The sequence below is a fragment of the Vicugna pacos genome, chromosome 7, assembly GCF_048564905.1.
Source record: "Vicugna pacos chromosome 7, VicPac4, whole genome shotgun sequence".
Classification (NCBI taxonomy): Eukaryota; Metazoa; Chordata; class Mammalia; order Artiodactyla; family Camelidae; genus Vicugna; species Vicugna pacos.
Genome location: NC_132993.1, coordinates 80,527,952 through 80,550,158, shown reverse-complemented (window position 1 = coordinate 80,550,158; position 22,207 = coordinate 80,527,952). Strand labels below are relative to the sequence as shown.

Sequence of the window (22,207 nt, the reverse complement as noted above, 5' to 3'; positions counted from 1 at the left end):
AAGTCCTCATACAGTGTAAAGAAGTTTCATTAAATATTTTGGTCATCCTAACTCTAAATTACTTGTTTCAAGAAATCAATTTCTTTTCAGTGAATGCTTCTAACACTCCAAACACTCAAATTCCTAGGGAAAAATAAAACCCTTAATATTTGCAAAATCAAAAGGTAAAACACAGGTAACACTCAAAATGTGCTGACCATATTTTGAACCAAAATTTAAAAGTTTTTCTGTCAATTATTAAAGAACTAGAGTTTAGTGTATGTCTTCCTCTGGTTTTACAGATACCTGTCATCACACCTTCTCATGAATATAATGAAGTTTGCAATAACAGCTGAAAAGATTTCCTATACTCAGGAAGCTAACTGAACTATAAAGACTGCTGCTGAATTTGATCAACAGAAGGACCCGAAAAGTAACATTCTTGAAACACAGAAGTTCTCTAATTTCAGTAGTGCCTCTGATTTCAAGGTATTTAGAAATTTTAACTGCTTTACTTTGTTTGTATCTTAAAATCCATCATTATTTTTATATTAATTAGTAAGTCCTTCTTATGGTAAACTGAAGAAATTTTATAACAGATAACTCTGGCTGGTAAACATTTAAAAACTAATGATTTGGTAATATGTAGATGAAAAATTGGTTAAATACACTTAACTTGATTATACTGAATCTCAGGAATAAATGTACATTGTATATAAAATTATCAGCTGAGCTTCATATATAAAAAGGAACCATACACGTATCACTGACTAAAAGTAAAAACAGTCTACACATACATAAAATATAAATGCAGGCACCAATTGTATAAGCAAATAATAACTAGAGACTTTTTTTGTGGCATTTAAGAATGCAACGTCAGAAACACATTTATGTAAGACAACCTCTCATTTTTTAAGCTACAGGTCACTGAAATTGTACTTTGTCTCAATATAGTTTAGGATTTTAATAAATCCACGCTTTTTATAAGGTATTATGCTCTGTTTCTACACGCCTGTTTCTTCCTCCTTCTAACTTCATTCCCACAACATCCTCAAAAGGAAAGATGGCCAAACTCAGGAGCACGGCTCTCTGTGATCTGGTCCCAGAATGCCTTCCTAGTCTCATCTCCCAATTCATCTCTTCCCATAGACCAACCACTCCTCCATGTCTCTGCTCATGTTCCTCCCCCGCTAGATTCTATCTGGCTGAATCCTTTTCATTTCTCAAGATTCCCATCAAGAGTAATCTATTCAAGAGTGTTTTCTGTAGCCCCACTGCCCAGAATGGTCCCTGTTTGCATGCTACTTGTTTGTTTTGACACTATTTCATCCTGCTTTGTATTTTAGTTGTTTACATGTCTTTCTGTTACTAAGTTATAGTTCAGGAACCACTCTCTTTTACATACTATAGAAATATACTGAGTAACTGCACAAATACAAATTATTAATCCCAGGCAGACTGATGTGCACCATAATAGAAGTATAATAGAAATATATTGGAATAAAGAAAATGAAGGGTAGTTTCAACTACAGAAATACAAGAAAATGCACTTGAGTTAGAGAAAGGGTGCAGAATTGTGCCTACAACTCCAAGGATAAGTAAACAATAGACAGGTGAGAAAGGGAGTAAGAGAAATTATGTTACGGGCAAAGAGAAGTGCACGGGCAAAGCCATGGAAGTACCAAAGGACAGACATTTGGGAGGAAGACTAAGGAAATCAGAATAGCTGAAATTCAGGTCTCAGGGAGGTTTAGCTGGAAGCACAGACAGGGGCCACACAACACAGTCGGCCTAACTATAATGAAGACAGACTTGAAAACAAACTTTGGAACTGAATCCTGTCTGTGTGATATTGGTGGAAAATTGTATCAACTTAAGAATCTCTATCTCTTTTGGAAAATAGAGATTAATTTTACTCTGGAGCTATGAAATAAATGGGCTAGCATCTGGCTCATTAACAGCCTGATAATAAAAATCAGTTTCATTATCTCACAGCTAAAGAGTTTTAATTATTTTAGTATATGTGTTCTGGGAAGACAGCTGAGTGGTGAAGTTATCTCACTGGTAGCAGCATCCAAGATGGAATAAACAGTCTAAGACAGGGGAAATTACTAGAAACTAGGGTGGCAGACGTGACAGCAACTGATAACCGCCCTTCAGCAAAATCAGTGCCTGGTGGCCAGTCTGCTATCCCGCAATCATCTACTGAAGATGCCTTGAAAGGCCTCATATGTTAATCACCAAGTAACTATTTGGGGAATCTATTTTGATCTACTGACTTACCTACTCTGGTGTCAACAACATGGCTTTATATTTTTTATAAGGCTTACAGGACAAACCTGTCTACCCATTTCCCTAATTATTCTTTTCAGAATTTCCTTACAGATGAATCGTACAATGAATTACTGTCACACTCCAAAAGGAAGAGAATCCTGTTGGGATTCAACTGCTGCTCTGAATTTATGAATTTGGAAAGGACTACTATCTTTACAAAGCTTAGTATTTTCATTTTTATATTTCCTTCAGTTTTATACAGGCATACCTTGTTTTACTGAGCTTCACAGATACTGTGTTTTATCAGACTTCAGGTCTGTGGCAACTCTGCCTCAGCAAGTCTTCTGACACCATTTTTTTTCCAACAGCGTCTGCTCGCTTTGAGTCTCTGTGTCACATTTTGGTAATTCTTGCAGTATTTCAAACACTCCATCAGCAAAAAGATTACAACTCACTGAAGGCTCAAATGATGGTGAGCATTTTTTAGCAACAGAGTATTTTAAAATTAGGGGATGCACACATAATGCTACTGCACACCTCACAGACTACAGTCCAGCGTAAACATAACTTAATGCACACTGGGAAACCCCAAAACTTGTGTGACTCACTTTATCCTGATATACACTTACTGCAGTAGTCTGGACCCAAACCTGCAGTATCTCCAAGGTATACTTCAATTACACCTTGTATATTTCTTTTTATGGGTTCTGCTTTTTGCTTTTTTGAATGTGTTCCTATCCCTGTGATATTTCCTAAGCAGTAACTAGGAGAGCTTTGTTACGGGAAAGGGTGGAAACTTGACACACAAAATTTCAGGTAGCCATCTGAGATCCTATGGTTCCTAATATAGTTTTGGGTTTTGTTTTTGTTTTTGTTTTTTTGTTTTTTAGTTCACAGAGGTTTACTTCTCTACACAGGCAGAAAACATATCCACGTTAATTTCCTAATTTCATACCTGTGTCATATAGGGTGAGTAAATTCCATTTAACAGTTTTTTGCTAACTGTTTCTGAGGCCGTCCAGGTTTATTATCACCACCTATAATCAGAATTCATCTATATGTTTCAAACGTGTATTCCTCTTTATCATTACAGTATGCTACATTATGTGATAATTTCCAAACAATGGTAAAATGCTAATGATGTTCCACAATATTAGGTAATTTTGTTTGGTTTCTGATTTTAATAATGGGATTACATTCATTATTTACCATGAGGAAAGATGACTTTTGGTTTGAGAAGAAGTACAACATATAATAAAGATATTCACAGACACACACATACACACAAATTCACACATATATCCTGTTAAGAAAGCATAAATTTATTCCTTTTTATTATGGGTTTTATTTTTGTGGCTTTTAAATTTTAAAAAGATACTTTCTTTAGTTCTATTTGTTTTGATTTTTAGAAACTCTATTATAATCATCACCTGTATTTTCTTCCTGGGTCACTAATGTCTTGAATTATTTTAAGAGGATTCCTAATATTTAGTCATCCTTACATTCAAAAGAGAAATACCACCCTGGGCTAATAAAGTACTATTATTTTAGTGTAATGCTATATTCTACTTTTTAAGTGAGTGTCCCTTAGACCCTTTGGAGGGGTCTGGCAGGTCAAAGGTATTACTAAGACATTATTTACCTTTTTCAATGTGTTGACTTTGCACTCTGGTATTAAGCCCATGGTGGCACTACTGGCACTTTACAAACCACTGGCGCCTTAGCATGATTTAGGCAGTAGCACCAGACTATCAGTAGTAAATACTCTTCACTACGATACAATCTTGGTGCAGGAGGGGGAGACAATTTCACTTAAGAATGTAATTGTTGAAGCAATACAAATTATTATTAAATCCTTACACTTGAATATGCATCTTTTTAATATTCTTAGTAATGAATTAGAAAATACTCATAAAGCACTTTTGCTGCACAACAAAGTGATCGCTATCTTGAGACGCACTCATGCAGTTATTTGAGTTGCAGGCTGAAGCAGCTGCTTTTTTCATGAACCATCATTTTTACCTGTAACAAAAGCTAACAAACTATAGTCATTCAGACTTGGGTATCTGCCAGACATTTTCTTAAACAGGAACAAAGTCAGCTTGTTACTTCAGGGAAGACAAGTGCAATCTTTATTGTCAAGTGGAAAATTCAAGCTTTCAGGAGAAAACCAGAATAGTAGCAGACTTATATCCACACCATAAACTCGGTCTCAAATATCTAAAGGCTTTTCTGATGAGATTAGTGGTCATAACAAATGTAATGAATGTTACATCTGGAAGACCTGCTCAATTCAGTGATCCAGTATTCATCAAATGACCAATACATAATATTACAAAATCATCACAGGTAAGGGATCCATTTACAGTTTAAGATGCAGCAACAGACATCAATATACTAGAGCACAAAGCAGATGGTTTCAGAGTGCACATTACAGCTAACCTGTAAAAAAACTGCCACTTGGCACAGCTTCAAAGAATATGTGTAATTATGTGAAAAGACTACTGAAGATAGCATATCACAGGTGTGAGGAACCAGGTGTTTATTAAGCCAGACACTGAAATATTTTAAAAAGGTTAAAAAAATGCTATTCATTTCACCAACATTTATTTTAGTTTAGAAAATATAAACTTTTCACAATTAAAATGTTATGTTATACTGTTTCTAAATGAATTAGTAAGTATTTTAATTCTCAGTTTTAAATATCAATAGATACAATCAACAATACAACAGATCCAAGATCCTGGGATCTTTCATAATTTTTAAGAGCGTAAAGAAGTTCTGAGACCAAAAAGATTAAGAAGTACAAGTCTATAAAAATGTTTTATACACGACTGATTTATGAAGGTATACGTTTCATTTTTTAACATATGCGAACTTTCCTCCTTCTTTTCCTATATTCTGGAATAACTAAAGTCTATGCCTTTAAAATTTAAAAATTTTTACCTGCGTGACCATTTAGGCCTGAGGTTCTGTGTATGTGTGGGAGCGGGGAGAGGGGATTCTTCTCATTCTAATGTACTTTCAATTTCTTCCATGATTATATTTCACAAGCAATGTACATCATGTGATATAAACGTTCTTTTGCTGGCTGCCAGAAGGCTTAGAGTTAAAAGTGTGACTCTCACATAAAAAATATTTTCACCCTCCTTCATTCCTTTTTGTCCCCACCGATGTTTTTCACTCTCTGCCATGACTTTTTAACCCATGCTACTTCTTAGCACAAAGCTTCTGTAATCCGCATAAAGTATTTCCTGGAACAAGGTGAAGTGCAAGTAACTTGACCACTCTGGTGTTAAGCTCTTCAAGACAAATTCTGGTTAGCATTCCCACCCTCAATCTGTTTATGTTTCTTTGGACATTGCAGGCCCTCGATCTCATCATTCCTGCAGCTTAACATTCCAGCATTACTGCAAATCAGATGAGGGGAAGAAGTACATTAGGAAACTGACATTTATTGATTTTCAAATCCTAAGCGTATTATTTGTCCTGTTTGACTTGTGAAGAAAGAAACTTACAGCGTTATAGGACTTACCCTAAGTCACAAGAGCAGAAGTAGCTGAGCTGGCATTAGAAGCCAGGCCTGTAAGACTCCAAAGCCCACCCCTTTCAATATACTCTGCTGCCTCGTTTCAAATCAAGGAAACTTGTCTCTTTTACCAGAAACTTCCTTTTTTTCCTTCACGTTTTACAAATAATTAATGCTATAAAATGAAAATTGAAGCATCTTTTTTGTATTATTATAAATATTTGATATCTTACCAAAAACCAGAAACATTCTGAAATATATAAAGTAGAAAGTAAAACAGTCCCCCCTCCAGAGCCCTCTACAAGCCCATGTTCAGATTAACAATTCCAGGCTCTTGTAATGTCTTTAGTTTGTCTCATCTATATGGGATCAAGTCGTACAGAAAGCCGTGTTACAGAAGGGCGTCTGCAAAACTGCTCTTTTCACGTGACCATGTTGCTTTTCCCTGTCAGTATCTCCAGATCTGCCGTTTCCCTTTTAATAACTGTACAGAACGCCACTAAGCAGATGGATTAAGCTTTCTTTTTATTTCCCATATGGTTCACTAACTGACTTAACATGTTCCTAAAATAATCCAAATACACTCATGCCCCAGGATCACGACTTTGCTGTTCCCTCACTTCACTGGGATCTCTGCTCCAATGATGCCTCATGGGAGAGACCTTCCCTGGCTCCATACACAGCACTGCTCTTAGCATTGTCTATCCCCTTACACTGTGATGTATTTTATTAACTTGTTTTGTCTATCTCCCCCAACTAGAAAGCAGAAAAAGTTGTGTGCCAATCACTAGGCACTGAGGATAAAATCCCCAACCTCTTTGTATCCTCAGTACCAGTAACTGGCACACAACCAGCAATCAATAAATAGTGTTCAATTAATTACCTGATTTGAAATATCTTCTGTATTATATTCTAAGGTCCACATGAACTTACTTTAAATTTCTGAATTTCCCATAGAATTTCACTAATTCACCTATGTAGCTTCTGCCAGTACAAAATGGTTTTAGTTACTAAAATTTTGTTTTAACATATGATATGCCTAATTGTCTTACTTTAAGAATTGTCCTGGTTATATTCGGCTTTATACCTCCAGATCTCCCCCCACCCCTATGTTTCTAACTGCTTATTATCGGTACATATTCTTTAAAAGCTACTGCTTTTGGCATATATGTGTTAGTATATACTATATTAGTATACTGTGTATATATATATATAAATATACACACACACATTTGTATATATATATCTGAACACCTGTCATTTTACCAAACTTTTTATTTATGGTATTTAAGGCAATTTCCTTATGTGTATGCATGTATCAATGTTACCAGATATAAATTATGATAGTGCGATAGTACTGCCTCCATCTTTCCAATATTTATTTCTCTTATTGGGTTCATTCTTCTAACACTACTAGTTAACTAGTTAGTGCTTCTGAAACACTCTTAAAATAATAAGTCATCTTTTCCTCATTCTTGTCTTTACTTCTAGTAATTCACCACTAAATATTACTGTGTGTTAGTTTGTGATACATATTTTTATCACAGAAATATGCCTCTATACTTAATTAGTAGTTTATATTTTCAGCAATGCCTATTCAACACCTATCAAGATAAACGTATTATTTTACTTCTACTAAAATGATGCATCTTAATGACAGAATTCCTAAAATTAAAACACTCTTGTATTCTTAGGATGGCCCGTTCTTGACTCTGCAAGTGAATTTTTAATGAAATGTTGGATACTACTGGCTAATCACTCCTTTAGAATTTCTATATCAATATTCTTTAGAAATTTCTCATGCTGCCTTTTTGGTGTTTTGTGTCATACTAACTTTGTAAAAAGTTCCAGGAAGTTTTATTTCCTACATACTACAGAGAATTGAGTATAAGCTTAGATACTAAGGTAAAACTATCTAGATTCAAATCTCAATTTTGCCACTTGCTAGATGTATGACTCTGAACAAATTCTTCACCTCTCTAAGGTTCAGTTTACTTAACCATAAAAAGAAGATATAACTGAGGTAATTGAAGAGAAATTCTTAAAACAATACTTGCATCATGTATAAAATAAACAAATGTTAACATTATTAATAGAAGCCCTAGTATCCAATACAATTAGGAACAACGGTCAGCTAACAGAGAAAATGGGTTAGAGGAAATCATTATCAAAAAAAAGAAAGAGATACACAGATACATAATTCAAACATTTTATTTTAACTAAGAATGTATAAATGTGCATTTATTTCCCAACCTTCTGACATTAGGCCAAGGCCTTCTCTTTGAAAAGAGGATTCATTGAATGAGATTCTAAATTAGCTTTTTGGCACAAACCACACCCATAACACATCAACCAGGATTTAAAGCAATCTGAGTATTAAATTCTCCTAAATTCTTATGAGTTTTCTTTCTAACTTATAGTAACTTGCACACCCCTAATTAATTTGACAGCAACTCTGTTAAGTCTTTGCAAAGCAGTGCATCTGTTTGTATTTAATTAAATGACATATATAATAATAATAAAATGTTTATACACAAAATTGGAAACAACCACCTCTTAGTCATCACACTCTTCATCTGGTGAAATAAACAATGCAGTGTTACTAGAGAGTGGTAGTCTACTAGCTGTGAATATTTAGCTTGCTATGTTATCAAGCTAGCTTTATTTACAGATAAAATGGAGAGCATCAATTAATCCATAAGTCTGCTGAAGGGAAGGTACATAGTATACATGTGCCTTTTAACAATATCTCTTCTAAAAATTCTTATTTGTATTTTGAAACACACAAATCTTAAAAGTTACAAATTAATATTATATATGAAAACCAAAAGTTTTTAAAAAAGGAATTTATTTTAAAATATCAGATGAATGGAAAAAAAAATATCAGATAAAGAGAAAGATGATTAACATGTATGTCCTATGACCTAGGTCCTGTGATAGGCTCCAAATAACGAAGACCTATGCCAGGGGGTGTATGGATGTATTCTCGAGTATAAGCATACTATACAGGCACATAAACATATATGCATATATGTATATAAAAGAGTACTTATTTATATTATACCCAAATATTAATTCTCTTCACTGTCATACTTGAAGAAAGAGTATCTACCATTCATTCTCTCCTCCCTCATATTTACTCTTCCTTCCCAGTCTTATCTTTGGGGGCCACAAGTACTTTGATTTAATCACAAAAGATCTTAGGACTTTAAGATCCTCAATTTTACTAGGACAGGTATTAAGAATGCCTGCAATCTAGTTCCTCCTCCATTCAGCAGTCGTTAACCTTCAACAGAACTATGCTGTCCTCCTAGAAACACAAGCCTGAACATTTTTTAATTGCCTATAGAGTATGACACACCTCTCCACAAGTATAATCACGAGCTTACCTTATTAATTCTAGTTGTGCAAGTTCCTGATTTGCTTGAAATATAGGCTTTTTAGTGAAGAGCTCACCAAGGATACATCTAATGGGAAAAATATCCATCGTTACCAAATGGTATGATTTTACTTCACCACTGAAAGTTTCAAGTAAATTAAAACAGTCGATAAGCCCATCTTACCCACAGCTCCACACATCAATAGCTGGTGTGTATCTTTCTTCTCCCAGCAGCAGTTCAGGTGGACGGTACCATAAAGTGATGACCTTGTTAGTATATGGTCGACTAAAACACACAAAAAGCACCCTTTAGAGTTAATACGTATTAGAATAAGAGAAATTTTCTTAAGAAGTATTATTTTGGCTGATCAAAGCAATCCTACAATTCTAACTAAAACTACTGTCATCTGCCCACAGACGGGCTCTAACATCTAATGTATGATCATAAAATATATCTGAAAGCAACATGATTAATTTAAAAATTCCCTTAGTACATAAAAAATTAGAAGTAGTTGGCTTGACTTAACTGTAATATGGTCAAAGAATGGTCTTTATTACCGACGCAACTGTTTAGTACTGTTTTTTTTTTGTTCCATAACTTTTAAAAGGATTAAATGATTTAAAGGGCACTGACTGACTTTGACCAAATCTGGCAAATTACTAATGTGTGGCAAGATATAGTTCAAATTGGAACCACCTAACATAAGTTTTCGATTGGGCATATCTTTGGCAATATTTCATTAATGTCAACCCACTTCAGTATGTGAATAAAAAGTAGAGTGGTGCAGACTGCAGTAGTTGAGGTCTATTCTGCAAAGAACCACCAGCAATAGGTAAGATGCTTCACTGGATGATTCCTTTAGGTCACACATATTGCTAAGAGGACATATACATTGCTACCACTTTATCTGCCACAGAAGAGATTATCTAGTAAGTTGTATAAATATTTTCACTCCTCAGAGAGTGATCCTGATCCTCTACATGAGTAAAAAGAGTCCAAGAAGTTAGAGGTGGTTCTTCCACTGAACCATGGTTGGGGTATATACTTCAGGGTGATCACATGTGCCTTTAGGTCAATTTTAAACCTCTCTCTCTTTCCAAATATCCTCCAAATCACAAGGACGCAAAGGCTATAACAGGAAATTCCCCAGAAAGGCTATATTCCAAGCACATTAGGTAAATGAGACTGGCTTGGACTTGGACCAGTTTGGGGAAGGAAAAGAAGGAGCATATAATTTATAAAGCAATTCTCTCTCGCCAACTGTAGGTCTGAAGTTCCAGGCGGCACACGACCTCAGTAACCTGATCTGCTCTGCTCCCACACAGTTGAATTTCTCCAAATAATTTGAACACTTACACTATAAGCCACTGATCTGGGCATTACAGCATTGCCACAGATGGAACGATAGTAACAGTGTGCCAAAGTCAGGGGAAAAGGATACCTGACCTTGGTGTTGTGAAAACAGAGGACAGTCGAAGCTGTATATTTTCAGTAGCCGAGTAGGACTGCACTTTTCTGACATTATTAAATGACTTTTCTTAGTGATTTCTGTTTGTTCTGTTTGTTCAGCTCTTGTCTTCACACACTGAGGAAGTCTCTTAAACTCTAACTGCTCTAATTAAGCTGTGTTTAATCATTCTTTAAAAATATGTTTGCCTCTTTACGCCTTAACTCCATTTAAATTTGAGATTCCTTCCTATTCTTCTCTCATTCAAACCTATACCTCCTTTAAGACAGTGACAGATCCACCTCCATAGAGTCTTCTATTAACAATACATTTATTTTCACATTCTTAAATTTACACCATACTTACCACTGATTAAACTATTTTGTTTTTCCTATGTTCCCAGAAAGTCAAAAGACCCCAGAGACTATTCTTTATTATGAACCCCACACACGAAGCCCAGAAATGCTGGGCACAGGGCAGACCCTTTAAGATATATATGGCCCAGCACCTATGCAAGGTGACATATATGAAGTAGCTGGGTGGGGAAAAAAGTCTGAGAAAATTATAAGTAATTTTCTGAAATATTCTGAGGGTCCACAAGCATATAACCTACAATCTTATTACTAAAGTACAATTGGGTATCTACAGTCTCAAGAAAATGTTTAAATTAATACAAATCTGTTTGTAAATAGTTGATTTTTAAACTTTTATGTTTAGAAATGCTTTTAAATATATTTTAAAAATAAAAGTATGCTGAATTATACAGAGAAATTACACAAATTAAGGTTACTAAATTTACTGAAGAAGGAATATTTAAATAAAAGATTGGTATTTTATACATTGTTAAAAAGAAAAAACATATGCAAAATGGAGTCACTTGTGCTAAGTTCCACACTAGCAAACCAAGACTTTAATACCTAATCTAATTGCAGATTCAGCCCATCCCAGGAATGTAATCTTAACCACTCAGTCTGGAACTTCCTGGTCAGCACCAGTGAGGGAATCTGCCACACAGACCCCTACCGTCCACTAATGGAAAGTGACCTTGCCACAACCAGTCTGCTTTTTGCTAGTGTAACTTTCTTGTCCCTGCCCCCTTCTGCCTTAAAAAATCTTCCATTTTGCACAGCTCCTCAGAGCACCTTCCTTGCTAGACAGGATGCTACCTAACTGATGAACTGTTTAATAAAGTCAATCAGATCTTCAAATTTGCGCAGTTGAATTTCGCTTTTTAACAGATTTGGTGGCAGTGGAAGGACCAAGGGAGACTTGCAACATTTTAAGGGGTAATAACATAGGTATGGGTATCCTGGAACCCCTCTGAGTTCTCTGTCATTCTAAGTTCTGCTCTCTCTGCATTGAGCTCTGGATCTAACTGGCTTTCCATTACAGGGAAGGTCAGCTTGAGCTAGAAGATGGTTCTGCCCAAAGCCCAATTCCTTAACCTCTGTTTCAGACTGCAATTCCAAGGGTTTTGAGTGGAAAACCCCTAGACCTTAAGTCTGTCCCAAAATCTGTTAGAAGCAGCTGTTTCCCATCCATGGAGCCCCCAGTCCTTAATCGTTGAGGTCTGTTGGTTCTTTACCCACTCTGAGACCACAAGACCAGAAGCAAAAGTTTTCAAGTTATTGGCCTCATGGTCCTCCTATATTTACCTTCAAAAGAAGGCTCCTCCCAGAATTGATGAGACTCTGAGGGATTTTCTAGTAGACTGCTACCTTTAATAGTCAAGAAAAATTAAAAACTTTAAACCCCACTTGAAACCTGCCGGTGTGATCCTGGAAGAACTATCAGAAAACGCTCTCCCAAATCTGTCTGTAGTACTCAATAAAAGATGAAACTAAAATATCTTTGCACCCTCTTTGTGTTTGCCTCTTAAATCCAAGGGGTCATTCAATGCTGCCAGAATTATTTATTGTTTCTCCCAGCTGAAAACTGACAAGATATTTAAAAGGATTTTTAAAGTAGCTCTGTGGTCAGAAATTGAAAACTGATACTCAGAGACTGACAAACTTTTTTAGGACATCTCCCTAAAATAAAACCACATGCACAGAAGTAAAAGATAAAAAAGGATTTATAGGTGGCTCAACCTATAAAGTCATTTAGGTTTCAACCCAATTCTCTGAGGAATTGAGAACTGTTCTTATCTTACGAATCTTTGCAAAACTAGAAATGTAACTGCAGAGATGGCTCAAAGTTCACTATTCCTTTTTACCAAGCCTCAAACCTACTCTATTTATCTTAAAAGGCTTGTGACATGCATTCTTTCCGTGTGCCCTGGAGATGTCAATGTTAAAGTACAAACTTCAGGGAGATAATTCTTAAAAGAAAAAAAAGGAGGAAAGGCCATTTGAAATTTAGCATTAGCCAAAGAGCAGGTAGTGTTAACTTATTCCATCTAACAGGAATACAACTTCTTTTGTAACTAGGAACATGGAAGCTGTAAGATCTCTGTTTGTATTTGTCTGTGTATTTGTGTGTCCGTGTCTGTGTGTGAGCGTTGTAGAGATATGTGATGGTATTACTAATAGCTCCAAATGGTATTACTAAAATTAATTTGTAAAAAAAGCTCTATTTAATTGGCTTAACCAAACAAGTGCTTATATAAATTTAGTATTCATAAAAATTTTCAAAAACTTAATAGAGACTACCCAAATGCCTTACATATTCATTGGATCTGGGAAAATATGCAGTGTAAAAGTTAGGTTGTTGGTTTAGTTATTAAAATAAGCATGTCTTTAGAGTTATCAGCATTAAATATAAAACTTTCATTCTACCTGGTTTTACTAATCAAATAAGTTCATGTTATCTTTGTTACAAAACTTGTCAGCCTGGAAAATGACTTAATGACTGACTGTGAATTTTTTATGGTATTAAAAATAAACAAGAAGCCCCAAATGGAGTTACTTCAGTCTCACCAGGACTTAGTAATATCTAACCTAACTGCACTTTCAGCCTCTGCCAGAAGTGGAATTTTAAACAAGTTCATCTAGAATTTCCTGATCAACACTTCGTAAGAAACCCTTCCTGCCCCTAAGGGAGGGCGACCTTGACTGAAATAATCCACTCTTCTAACATCCTTGCCCCATCCTCCTTCTGCATATAGAAGTCTTCCATTTTGTACAGCTCCTGAGAGCTCCCTTTTCCTTCCCAGATGGGATGCTGTCCAACTCATAAATTGTTTACTAAAGCCAACTAGATCTTCAAATTTATTCAGCTGAGTCTGGTTTTAACAGGATTGGTAAAAGTGACAGGATCCAACCAGACTTCCAAAGGCATTCGGGAACAAGAAACACAGGTGTGCTATCCCATGAGTCCTTTGAGTTCACCGTTTCTCTCGCTCTTTCCTAGGGCCCATGGGTTAAGTTTCTTGATTCTGAGCTCTACTCTTTTTGGGCCAAGTTCAAGACTCTAGCCTTTCAGACTGCAGTTCCCAGATTCTCGAGTGGAAACCCCAGCCCTTGATTCTATCCCCAGATTCCACGTTAGGAACTGCTGGTGGCAGCTGTAGCTCCCCATTTGTTTGGAACCAGTCAGCAGCCCCCACCTGTTGGTCTGCTGGGTCAATTCTTTTCCCAAAGTTCCACAGGAATTGTTGGTGATTACCAGTGAGAGTCAGACTGGGTCTGACTTAAAATCTGGGCTACATCCAAGGTTGGACTGGGTCCAACTTGAGCTGGAATGGGTCCAGTAAAGATTATTGCTAATAGGGATCTTGGAAGCCAGAAAAATCACAAAAATTGGTGACCACAGGTCAAGCACTTAAAGGTTGTCAGAGAACAGGCCACCTCAAGGAGACAGCTGTGACAGGATAAGTAGGTGACAGAATGGGTCAGAATGACACTCGGTTGCCCTCAAACCTCAAGAAATTTCTATGCAGTGAGGTACACTGTCAAACACTCCACAATTCTCAACACTGCATCATATCACTCTTTGGTATTGGTTTGGCTCCAAGAAATCCAAAGGCTTGACTAAAGCACTGGGATCCTTTATATCCAAAAAGTTGGGCATGCTACCTTCTGGCACATCTGCTTATTTTATGTCTAACAAGTGTGGTGCCAGAAGCTGTAGATAACTATAAAAACGGCAAAAATCATATACCAAATCTTACTGAAGATAACCTAGAATTACAATGTCCATTATGGGAAGGTTCCAATTAGACAAGATCATTCATTTAAGAAGTACACCCGAAAGTACGGGTTCCCATATCAAATGAACATAATGGGACATCTACCTTAATTTACATGTAGAAATTCCAAAATAACTTCATTAAGAAGATTCATTGCAAAAAGCGAATGAAACATTGAACATACAAAAGGCACCTAAAACAACACCAAAGCCTCCTCATTACAGCCTCCTAGGGGTCCATCACTAAAACACTGGCCAAGGAATCAACTGTAACCAACTGGGACACTGGAAAAGAGACCATCCTCAAAGGCTCTATGAAATGTACCCAGAGAAAAAGAAAAACATTATAACACAGGAAGATAAGTATGTCAGTCCTCTGATATCATTTAGGTGACAACCCAATTCCTTGAGGAATTAAAAATGGCGATACTTATTTTATAAATCTAGTCTTTACAGAAGCAAAGACAGGGTTTCAAAAACAATTCGAATTCCACCAATCCCAAAAACCTTGCCTATTCATCTCAAAAGGCTTGTAAATACTAATTTTAGGAAACCAAAGTCCCTCTTGGAGTCCTTTCCTTCTGTTTTGAGATGTAAATTTATTCTTATCTAGGCCATCTCTTTTAAGTACAAATTTAGTGAGGTAACCCTTATCAGAAGGAGAAGGAAAGGGGTAGAAGTCTTTGAAATCTGGACAAATGGAAAAACCATGTGTCTTGCCCACAAATGTTAGTAGAAAAAGCTTTAGCCATGTGAGCAGATGAAGTTATCCCAACTATTCTTTTACAACTAGTGAATTCTATGTTATTGTACCTGTCTCGTGGGTAAAATTTAAAAACGAAGCTATGAGGTCTCTAAGTCTATCTGTATGTTTGTCTCCACATATGTGTGATGTAGATGTGTGTTATTTTCTACCTCCAGATGGTATTGCTAAAATTAATTTGTAAAAGAGAACTCTATTCAGTTGGCTTAAAAATAAACAAGTGTTTATATAAATTAAGGGCTGGGTATTTTATAAGTCTACAGAACTGTAATAGAAACTAAGCCAGATGCTTTTCAAGGTTCACGTGATCTGAGAATATTTTGATACTAAAGCCACTTTAAGGTTGTTGATTTAGTTAAAACAGACATGACATAAGAGTTACCAACATTCAATTTAACGCAGATAAACAGCTTGTATTCTACCTGGGTTTACTAGTCAAATTCATATTATCTCTTCTAAATTTGTCAGCAAAAAATAAGTTAGAATGATGACTGATATTTATTGTCTTAGGAAGTTTCCATGGTTAAGCTAAATATAATTTCTAGGAGCAAATCATTTATACAGATGTAAGTGGGATAAGAGTTTACAGATAGTTTTTTTTAGCAATAATTATATATACCTAGATCATTTCCAAATAAGATGAAATAATGAAACCTTAATTACTAAACATATGTTTATCTACTTTTGGCCTATTAAAGAGAAACTGAAGATATTGAGTTTATTAATAAACATGTCTTATGCTTTACTGGAAGACTGTACTATAAACAAGCATGTTTCTAAGAGAAATTATTAAATGCATTCATAAATTTGCCCATCTACAGAATGCTGGTGTAACAGTTCACAACTGCTTTCTTTGCAACTGCTGAGTTCTTTCTACTCGGAATGTCATGTGCCGAGGTCTTCATTAAGTTGCCCTCTTCTCATTACTCAGGTCTTAGCTCAGTCTACTTCTCAGAAAGTTCTACCCTAACTGCCTTGGCTAAAACTGCCCCAGCAGCCACCCCACCCCCATACTGACACTACTTACCGACACTATTTTGTTTTGCAGCATTTAGTATTTTAAATTCTTTCCTCTACCCTACAGGTTTGTTGTCTACTTTCTCTCATCACCATGTAAATGAGACCAGGGACTTGGGTCTGTCTTTCGTATCTCTAACACCTAACCAATACGTATAACCTAGGTCAGAGTCTGGTATATAGTAAGCAGTCATTAATTTAATCACCTGACTATGCCATAAGTACATAACAACAAACGCAATCTTTTTCCTCACGCCCTTTCTCCATTTCCTTCTAATTTTACCCCAGTTTCCTCCTTTTGGTATTTTCCCAGAAAAGTGTATCATAACATTGCGACAGAAAATCAAAAGTAATTTTTTTCCCAATGGATGTCCTCTTAGGATAACCTGTCCATTCTCATTACACATGTGAATTTAGAAGTCCTACAAGTAACTGCATCTTAACATATCCAAACGGAAATGTATCTCTTCGGCCGCAAACCTGCTTCCTGTTTCCTGTCTCAGCAAATAGCGTCACAGTTCATGGCAGAGATTGCTAAACTGTCTTTAAAAATCTGTTCTTCTTTCTTCGATGGTAGCTGTCCACCTACTCTACATTTCCCACCCTCACTGCAGTTAGGTGTGGCCACGTGACCAAGTTCTTACCAATGGAACGTGAAATAGGTCTCGCTCATAACACTCCTCCCTCTTTTCTAGCTTCTGGCTGATAGACATGGAAGGCATGTGAAGAAAGACAGCAAATCTTCCAATCTGGATCCCTGAATGACTTTATGAAACAGAGCCATCATCTGATCTAATGATATGGTTAAATATTCTTAATTGTGCACCGAGGTAAGAAACAACCACTCAAGATTACTGAGTGACAAATATAAACTTCTCATCATTTAAGTCACTGAATTCTGAGGTTCTCTTTGTTATAATAGGTTAGCTTATTCTAATCAAAAAACAGTTTACCCAGTTAGTTCCTTAAGCAGAAATCCTACTGTAGGGTAGAGGCAGGGATGTGTCTAGCAACACATATTCAACCATCAAGTTCTGACAATTCTGTATTCTTGTGATGTATAATTCATCTCCAGCTCTCCAACACCTATGTCCATTGCCTAGTGCTAGCCATAACTGTCCTAGTCAGGTTTACTGCAACAGCTTTCTAACTGATAGCCCTTGATTCCAGACTTACAACATCAATCTACTTTCCAAAGTACAGTTCAAGTGATAACAGAAAATAGAATGCCAGTGTTTTATACCTTCAATACACACTGTTGCTGGCCTACACAAGACCTGTAAAATTGTTACTTGGTTCCTGCTCCAACCACACTTAACTATCAGTACCCAGAGAAGGCTGAGCAAATGCTCGTTTTCTAGAGCTGAAACATAGAGCCAGGGAGAGAATGGAGATGGCTAGAAAACTTTCAAGAATATACCGATGCTGTAATTATGTCTCAAATGTTTTTAATAAACATTTTAAATAAGCTTTTAAATAAACTATTTTTAATACACTTTTTAAAGTTGACACTGACAAAAGACAATAAAAATGATTATGCATTAAAGTCAAGAAAAAAACTAGTGATTATTCAAAAATTTTGCATAATAGGTGCCACGCCTCACTTTTCACCTTAGTGTTTAATAAGAGGCAAACACTGAGAAAGTAGGCAGGCAGAAGGACTTTAATCATAAAAGAAAATTCCAAGGTAGATGGAGTTCGCAGAAAATAAAGCCAATCTCAAATCACCCAATTCATAATTGTTCATAGTATCAAGAAAATATTCCATCTTAATGATTAGTATGCAGTGTTTATAAATGTAAAGACAAAGTATAAGACACTGAAACTGTTTTGAAACTAGGACATTTAAATCCCTAGAAGACTAAAGTGATGATGTAATAGGAAAACCGATCATCCAAATGAAAATCCTGAATCCTCTAAAATGAACACTTAATACTTTGTCTGCTAGGTTTGGCTACCCGTCATCAAAATCCTAAAAAGATAGTCTTATTTAAATCACAAAGAGAAAACACAAACTGATGTGACACCACACATACAATGTTTTCTCTCATGAACTTAAAAAAAAATTACATTCTTGAGAGATCTTTTCACAGAAAGCAAATTCACTCTTATTGAAAAAGGAACAGAATTGAAAAATATATAGTGAGGTTCTTAGATGTTACAGAATAAATTAATACATTAAAAAGAAAGTGCTAAAAATAGAAAATGAACCACCTCAATTTATTCCCACAATTAAAGTTAAATTCCAAGCAATAAATTCCGTAACCTAGCAAAACTCGCACACACAGAATCCCTCTGACATTAAATTAGGAAAACAAAACAGTGATTCCAACAACCTGTTATTCCTGGATGCTAGAAACTAACTTTGTAAAAATCCAGAAATAATGGTCTCAACATTAAATATTCTGAATTTCAACTTCTACTGAATATTTTCATCTATAAATAAATCTCATTAACAGTTTTTGAAAAGAAAGCAGACACTATTTCTTTGTCTACTAGGCAAGTGACACCACCACCACTTTTATTTTTCAAACCATCTACCTTAATGTGATTAAAAAGCTACTAAAATGTAAAGTCATCAGACTTATAAATAATAAAACTTTCATGTGAAATCTCAAGTAACTTTAAATATTTGATGCTATCAAAATACTTTTCATTTAGAGACTTACTAGAAACATACAGAGCTTTAAGAGAGATTCAGAAATGGAAATAACACACAACCTGCTGGAAGACTAAATGAGCATACTTCATTTGGCAAAAATAAAATATAGTATTTGATGGGTAAGAGAGAGCAGAGACAGTGAAGCCCAGGCTACTTGCTACCACAGAGTTCTAAACAAAAACTGCCATCCACCTAACAGTCCCTCCAAAACAGACCTGAGAGGCCCCTGGAGCTCTCCACCTGGAAGATAGCTTTTAGGTAATCAAGGTTGGATCCAGAGTCCTACCGGGGAAGTTTTAGGTCCAGTATAAGTTTCAGGTTTCAGTATAATGAAAATAAACAGCCTTTCTGTCAAAAGAGCCAAGTTTAATTCTTAGCTCCACCACTTACTGATTGTGCGATCTTGGAAATATACTTAAATTTTCTAAACTTCAGTCGGAAGACTGCTTTCCCTTAGAATAACTTGTGAAAGGGGACTATATACAATAAAGTACCATGCACAAATTCCAGGTAAGTTTGTTCTTTTTTTTACAACAAATATTTATGGAAACTCTGACCTAGGCATTGTACTATCTAAGCACTAACAGGTGGCTGGACCAAACAGTCAATCAACCATCGGTATAGCTGTTAAGAGCCTTAAATTGTGGTGGTAATATAGATATAAATTATAATAATATACCCTAAGCACTACATAAAATAATAAATAATGTACTCTGGATACATAAAGGAAGATATGCCCAATGTTGCCTGTGGGATTCAGGGCAGATTTCAAAGCAGGTAATGCCCAAACTGCATGCATACTGAAGGGAAAAGCCAAATCTGTGAAACTGAAGTAATGGGAAGTATAATTCCATACAAAAGCAAACAACAAAGGCATTTAAGAGCTCAGCTTGGTTAGGGAACTACAAATAGTTCAACACTGCTATTATCTGGGGACAGCAGTAGAAGTTGAGAAATAAATAGTTGAGAAAAAAATGTTAGGAAGAAAGATCAGAGGCAGGAAAACCAATTAACTTCTATTTCCAGTTGTCTATACAAGACATATCTATATGTGCCAGTGACTAGATACCTTTAACCAAAACAGGGAATAAAGGAAAACAACAGGCTTTTTCTGGAGAAGGTAAAGATAGGCTGTGTAACACTATGTTTAATTTAAGGTACCGAGATCACCTAGGTAAATCCAGTAAACACAGGTTTAGAGAGCAGAAGAAAAATCAAGACTCGAAACTGAGATCTGTAAATCCTCAGCGTTAACGGGATGGATGAGACTTTCCCCTACACAAGGAGGGGAAACACTGTTCCCTAAGAATTAAACTGTCTTTCCCATTTTATACACTCAAAAATGTAAGCAACTCCACTAGGGCCAAAGGAAATACAAATATAATCAGGTCAGTGATCTAAATGAGACTTCCATTCCAGAAGCTTGTTTAGTCACATTACTTATTGTTGTTCATATGATTTTAGTGATCTTTTTACTACCACGGTTCCAATATTGTCCTAGGGCTCCCAGAAGATCCTCTTCCTCCAGATCAGGATGGCCTTCTTTCAAATCAGAATTAATCAAGCAGTTACTATGTATGTGTTTTATGGTTCAGAACACTTAAAACACAAAAATTTTAAACATGATCCCTTTCTTTAAAATGACCATAATTCTAGCTCTGGTGAAAAGACAAGAACACAAGTAATAAGACCAGTACTAAGGAGGCAATTTTAATACTGAGTATAATTTCATCTAGTCCTTAGACAAGTAAGAAGAGGTAATTCTCTCTCCCATTCACACCCATATAGGCTTGAGAAAACTGTTTTGTTTTTAATGGCAATTTTATAAAAAGCCACTAGATGGCGAAATTGCCTTCAAAATGTTTAAGAAACTATTTAATTCACAGAAATTTTCAGAACCATGAAAGATGTGTTTTTCAACATACTATAAAGATTTTAGACATTTGAAATCCATCATCCTAAAGTTGAGAATAATGAGATACAGAGAGATTAAGTGACTTGCCCAATATTCCACAACTGATAAAATGGCAATACCAGAAACAGAGGCAAAGTTTCCTGATTTAAACCTAAGGGTTTTGAGTTCCTTGCATTAAAAAAGTAAATATGCCTAGTTATAGTTTCTCTAGAAAGTGAAATCAATTTCAACGTACGTGGAAAGTGCATATTTTTTCAAATGAGACAGTCACATAAAAAGAAAAAGATATTTCATTATTTGGAAAAGCACTGGAGCAAAGAATTGATTTAAAAAAAAAAAAACCTCAGAAAAGGGTATATCATTGTGGCTGAAAGTTTTAGGGAAAGTTGGACCTAAAACACCTATTAAAAATTGAACAGATACGAAGAAATGGGGCAAAAATCTCTGTTCTCAAGTTCTATATTTCCCAAGGCCCCACCGGACAAAATATGAACACTGATACTCAAAATGAGAAAATGATTCTTCAAGTTTAAAGGAATCATTTACCCCCCAATTTTAGCCCATTGCTTCTCCTTTCTTCTACTGTGGCACACAAGACAGAGGAGATCCATACTGGTCACACATTACCACCCATCATGTTCAATTCCTACATACTAGCTGTTCTTCCAACCTGTTTTCCTCAAATTCCAAAAGATAAACCAAATCAAATAAGTGAGAGATGTGGTTGATGCCATTACAGTGATAAGCTGAAATCTGCTCTGCTTTAGATCAAAAAACGTTGTAATAATTTCTTGAATATTTCAGTCATCCTATCTGTTATTACTTAAAAAGTACTTCAAAGTGACTTAACATTTGGATGGTAAAGTTGTACCTTTCTTTCTGCTTATATTAAGAAAGAAATATGGATGAAAATTACTTTCTGTATGTTTATTTCAAGAAATATCTAGAAAATTTGGGGCAATACAGTGAATCTGCTAAAGGCGTGATTTTCATTATGTTAGAATTAGTATGTTATTAAAATTTACTGAACAATATATGTAATTTTAAAGTCATTGCCTTAAATTAAGCCTAATTCTCTGATTTTAAAGAAACTGGAATTATTCGAATGTGAAA

General features: G+C 35.6%; 1 protein-coding gene across 2 annotated transcripts in view; it reads right to left on the bottom strand.

Annotated features, from left to right (window-relative positions):
- Positions 1-22,207, bottom strand: part of CDK13 (cyclin dependent kinase 13) — a 99,567-nt gene that overhangs the window by 13,809 nt on the left and 63,551 nt on the right. For both annotated transcript variants that reach the window (XM_072965237.1, XM_072965238.1), the window contains exons 8-9: positions 9,346-9,447; positions 9,172-9,249 (exon numbers count right to left, since the gene is read on the bottom strand). In XM_072965237.1, the coding sequence (XP_072821338.1) occupies positions 9,172-9,249; positions 9,346-9,447 (180 nt within the window). The remainder of the gene's footprint in view (positions 1-9,171; positions 9,250-9,345; positions 9,448-22,207) is intronic.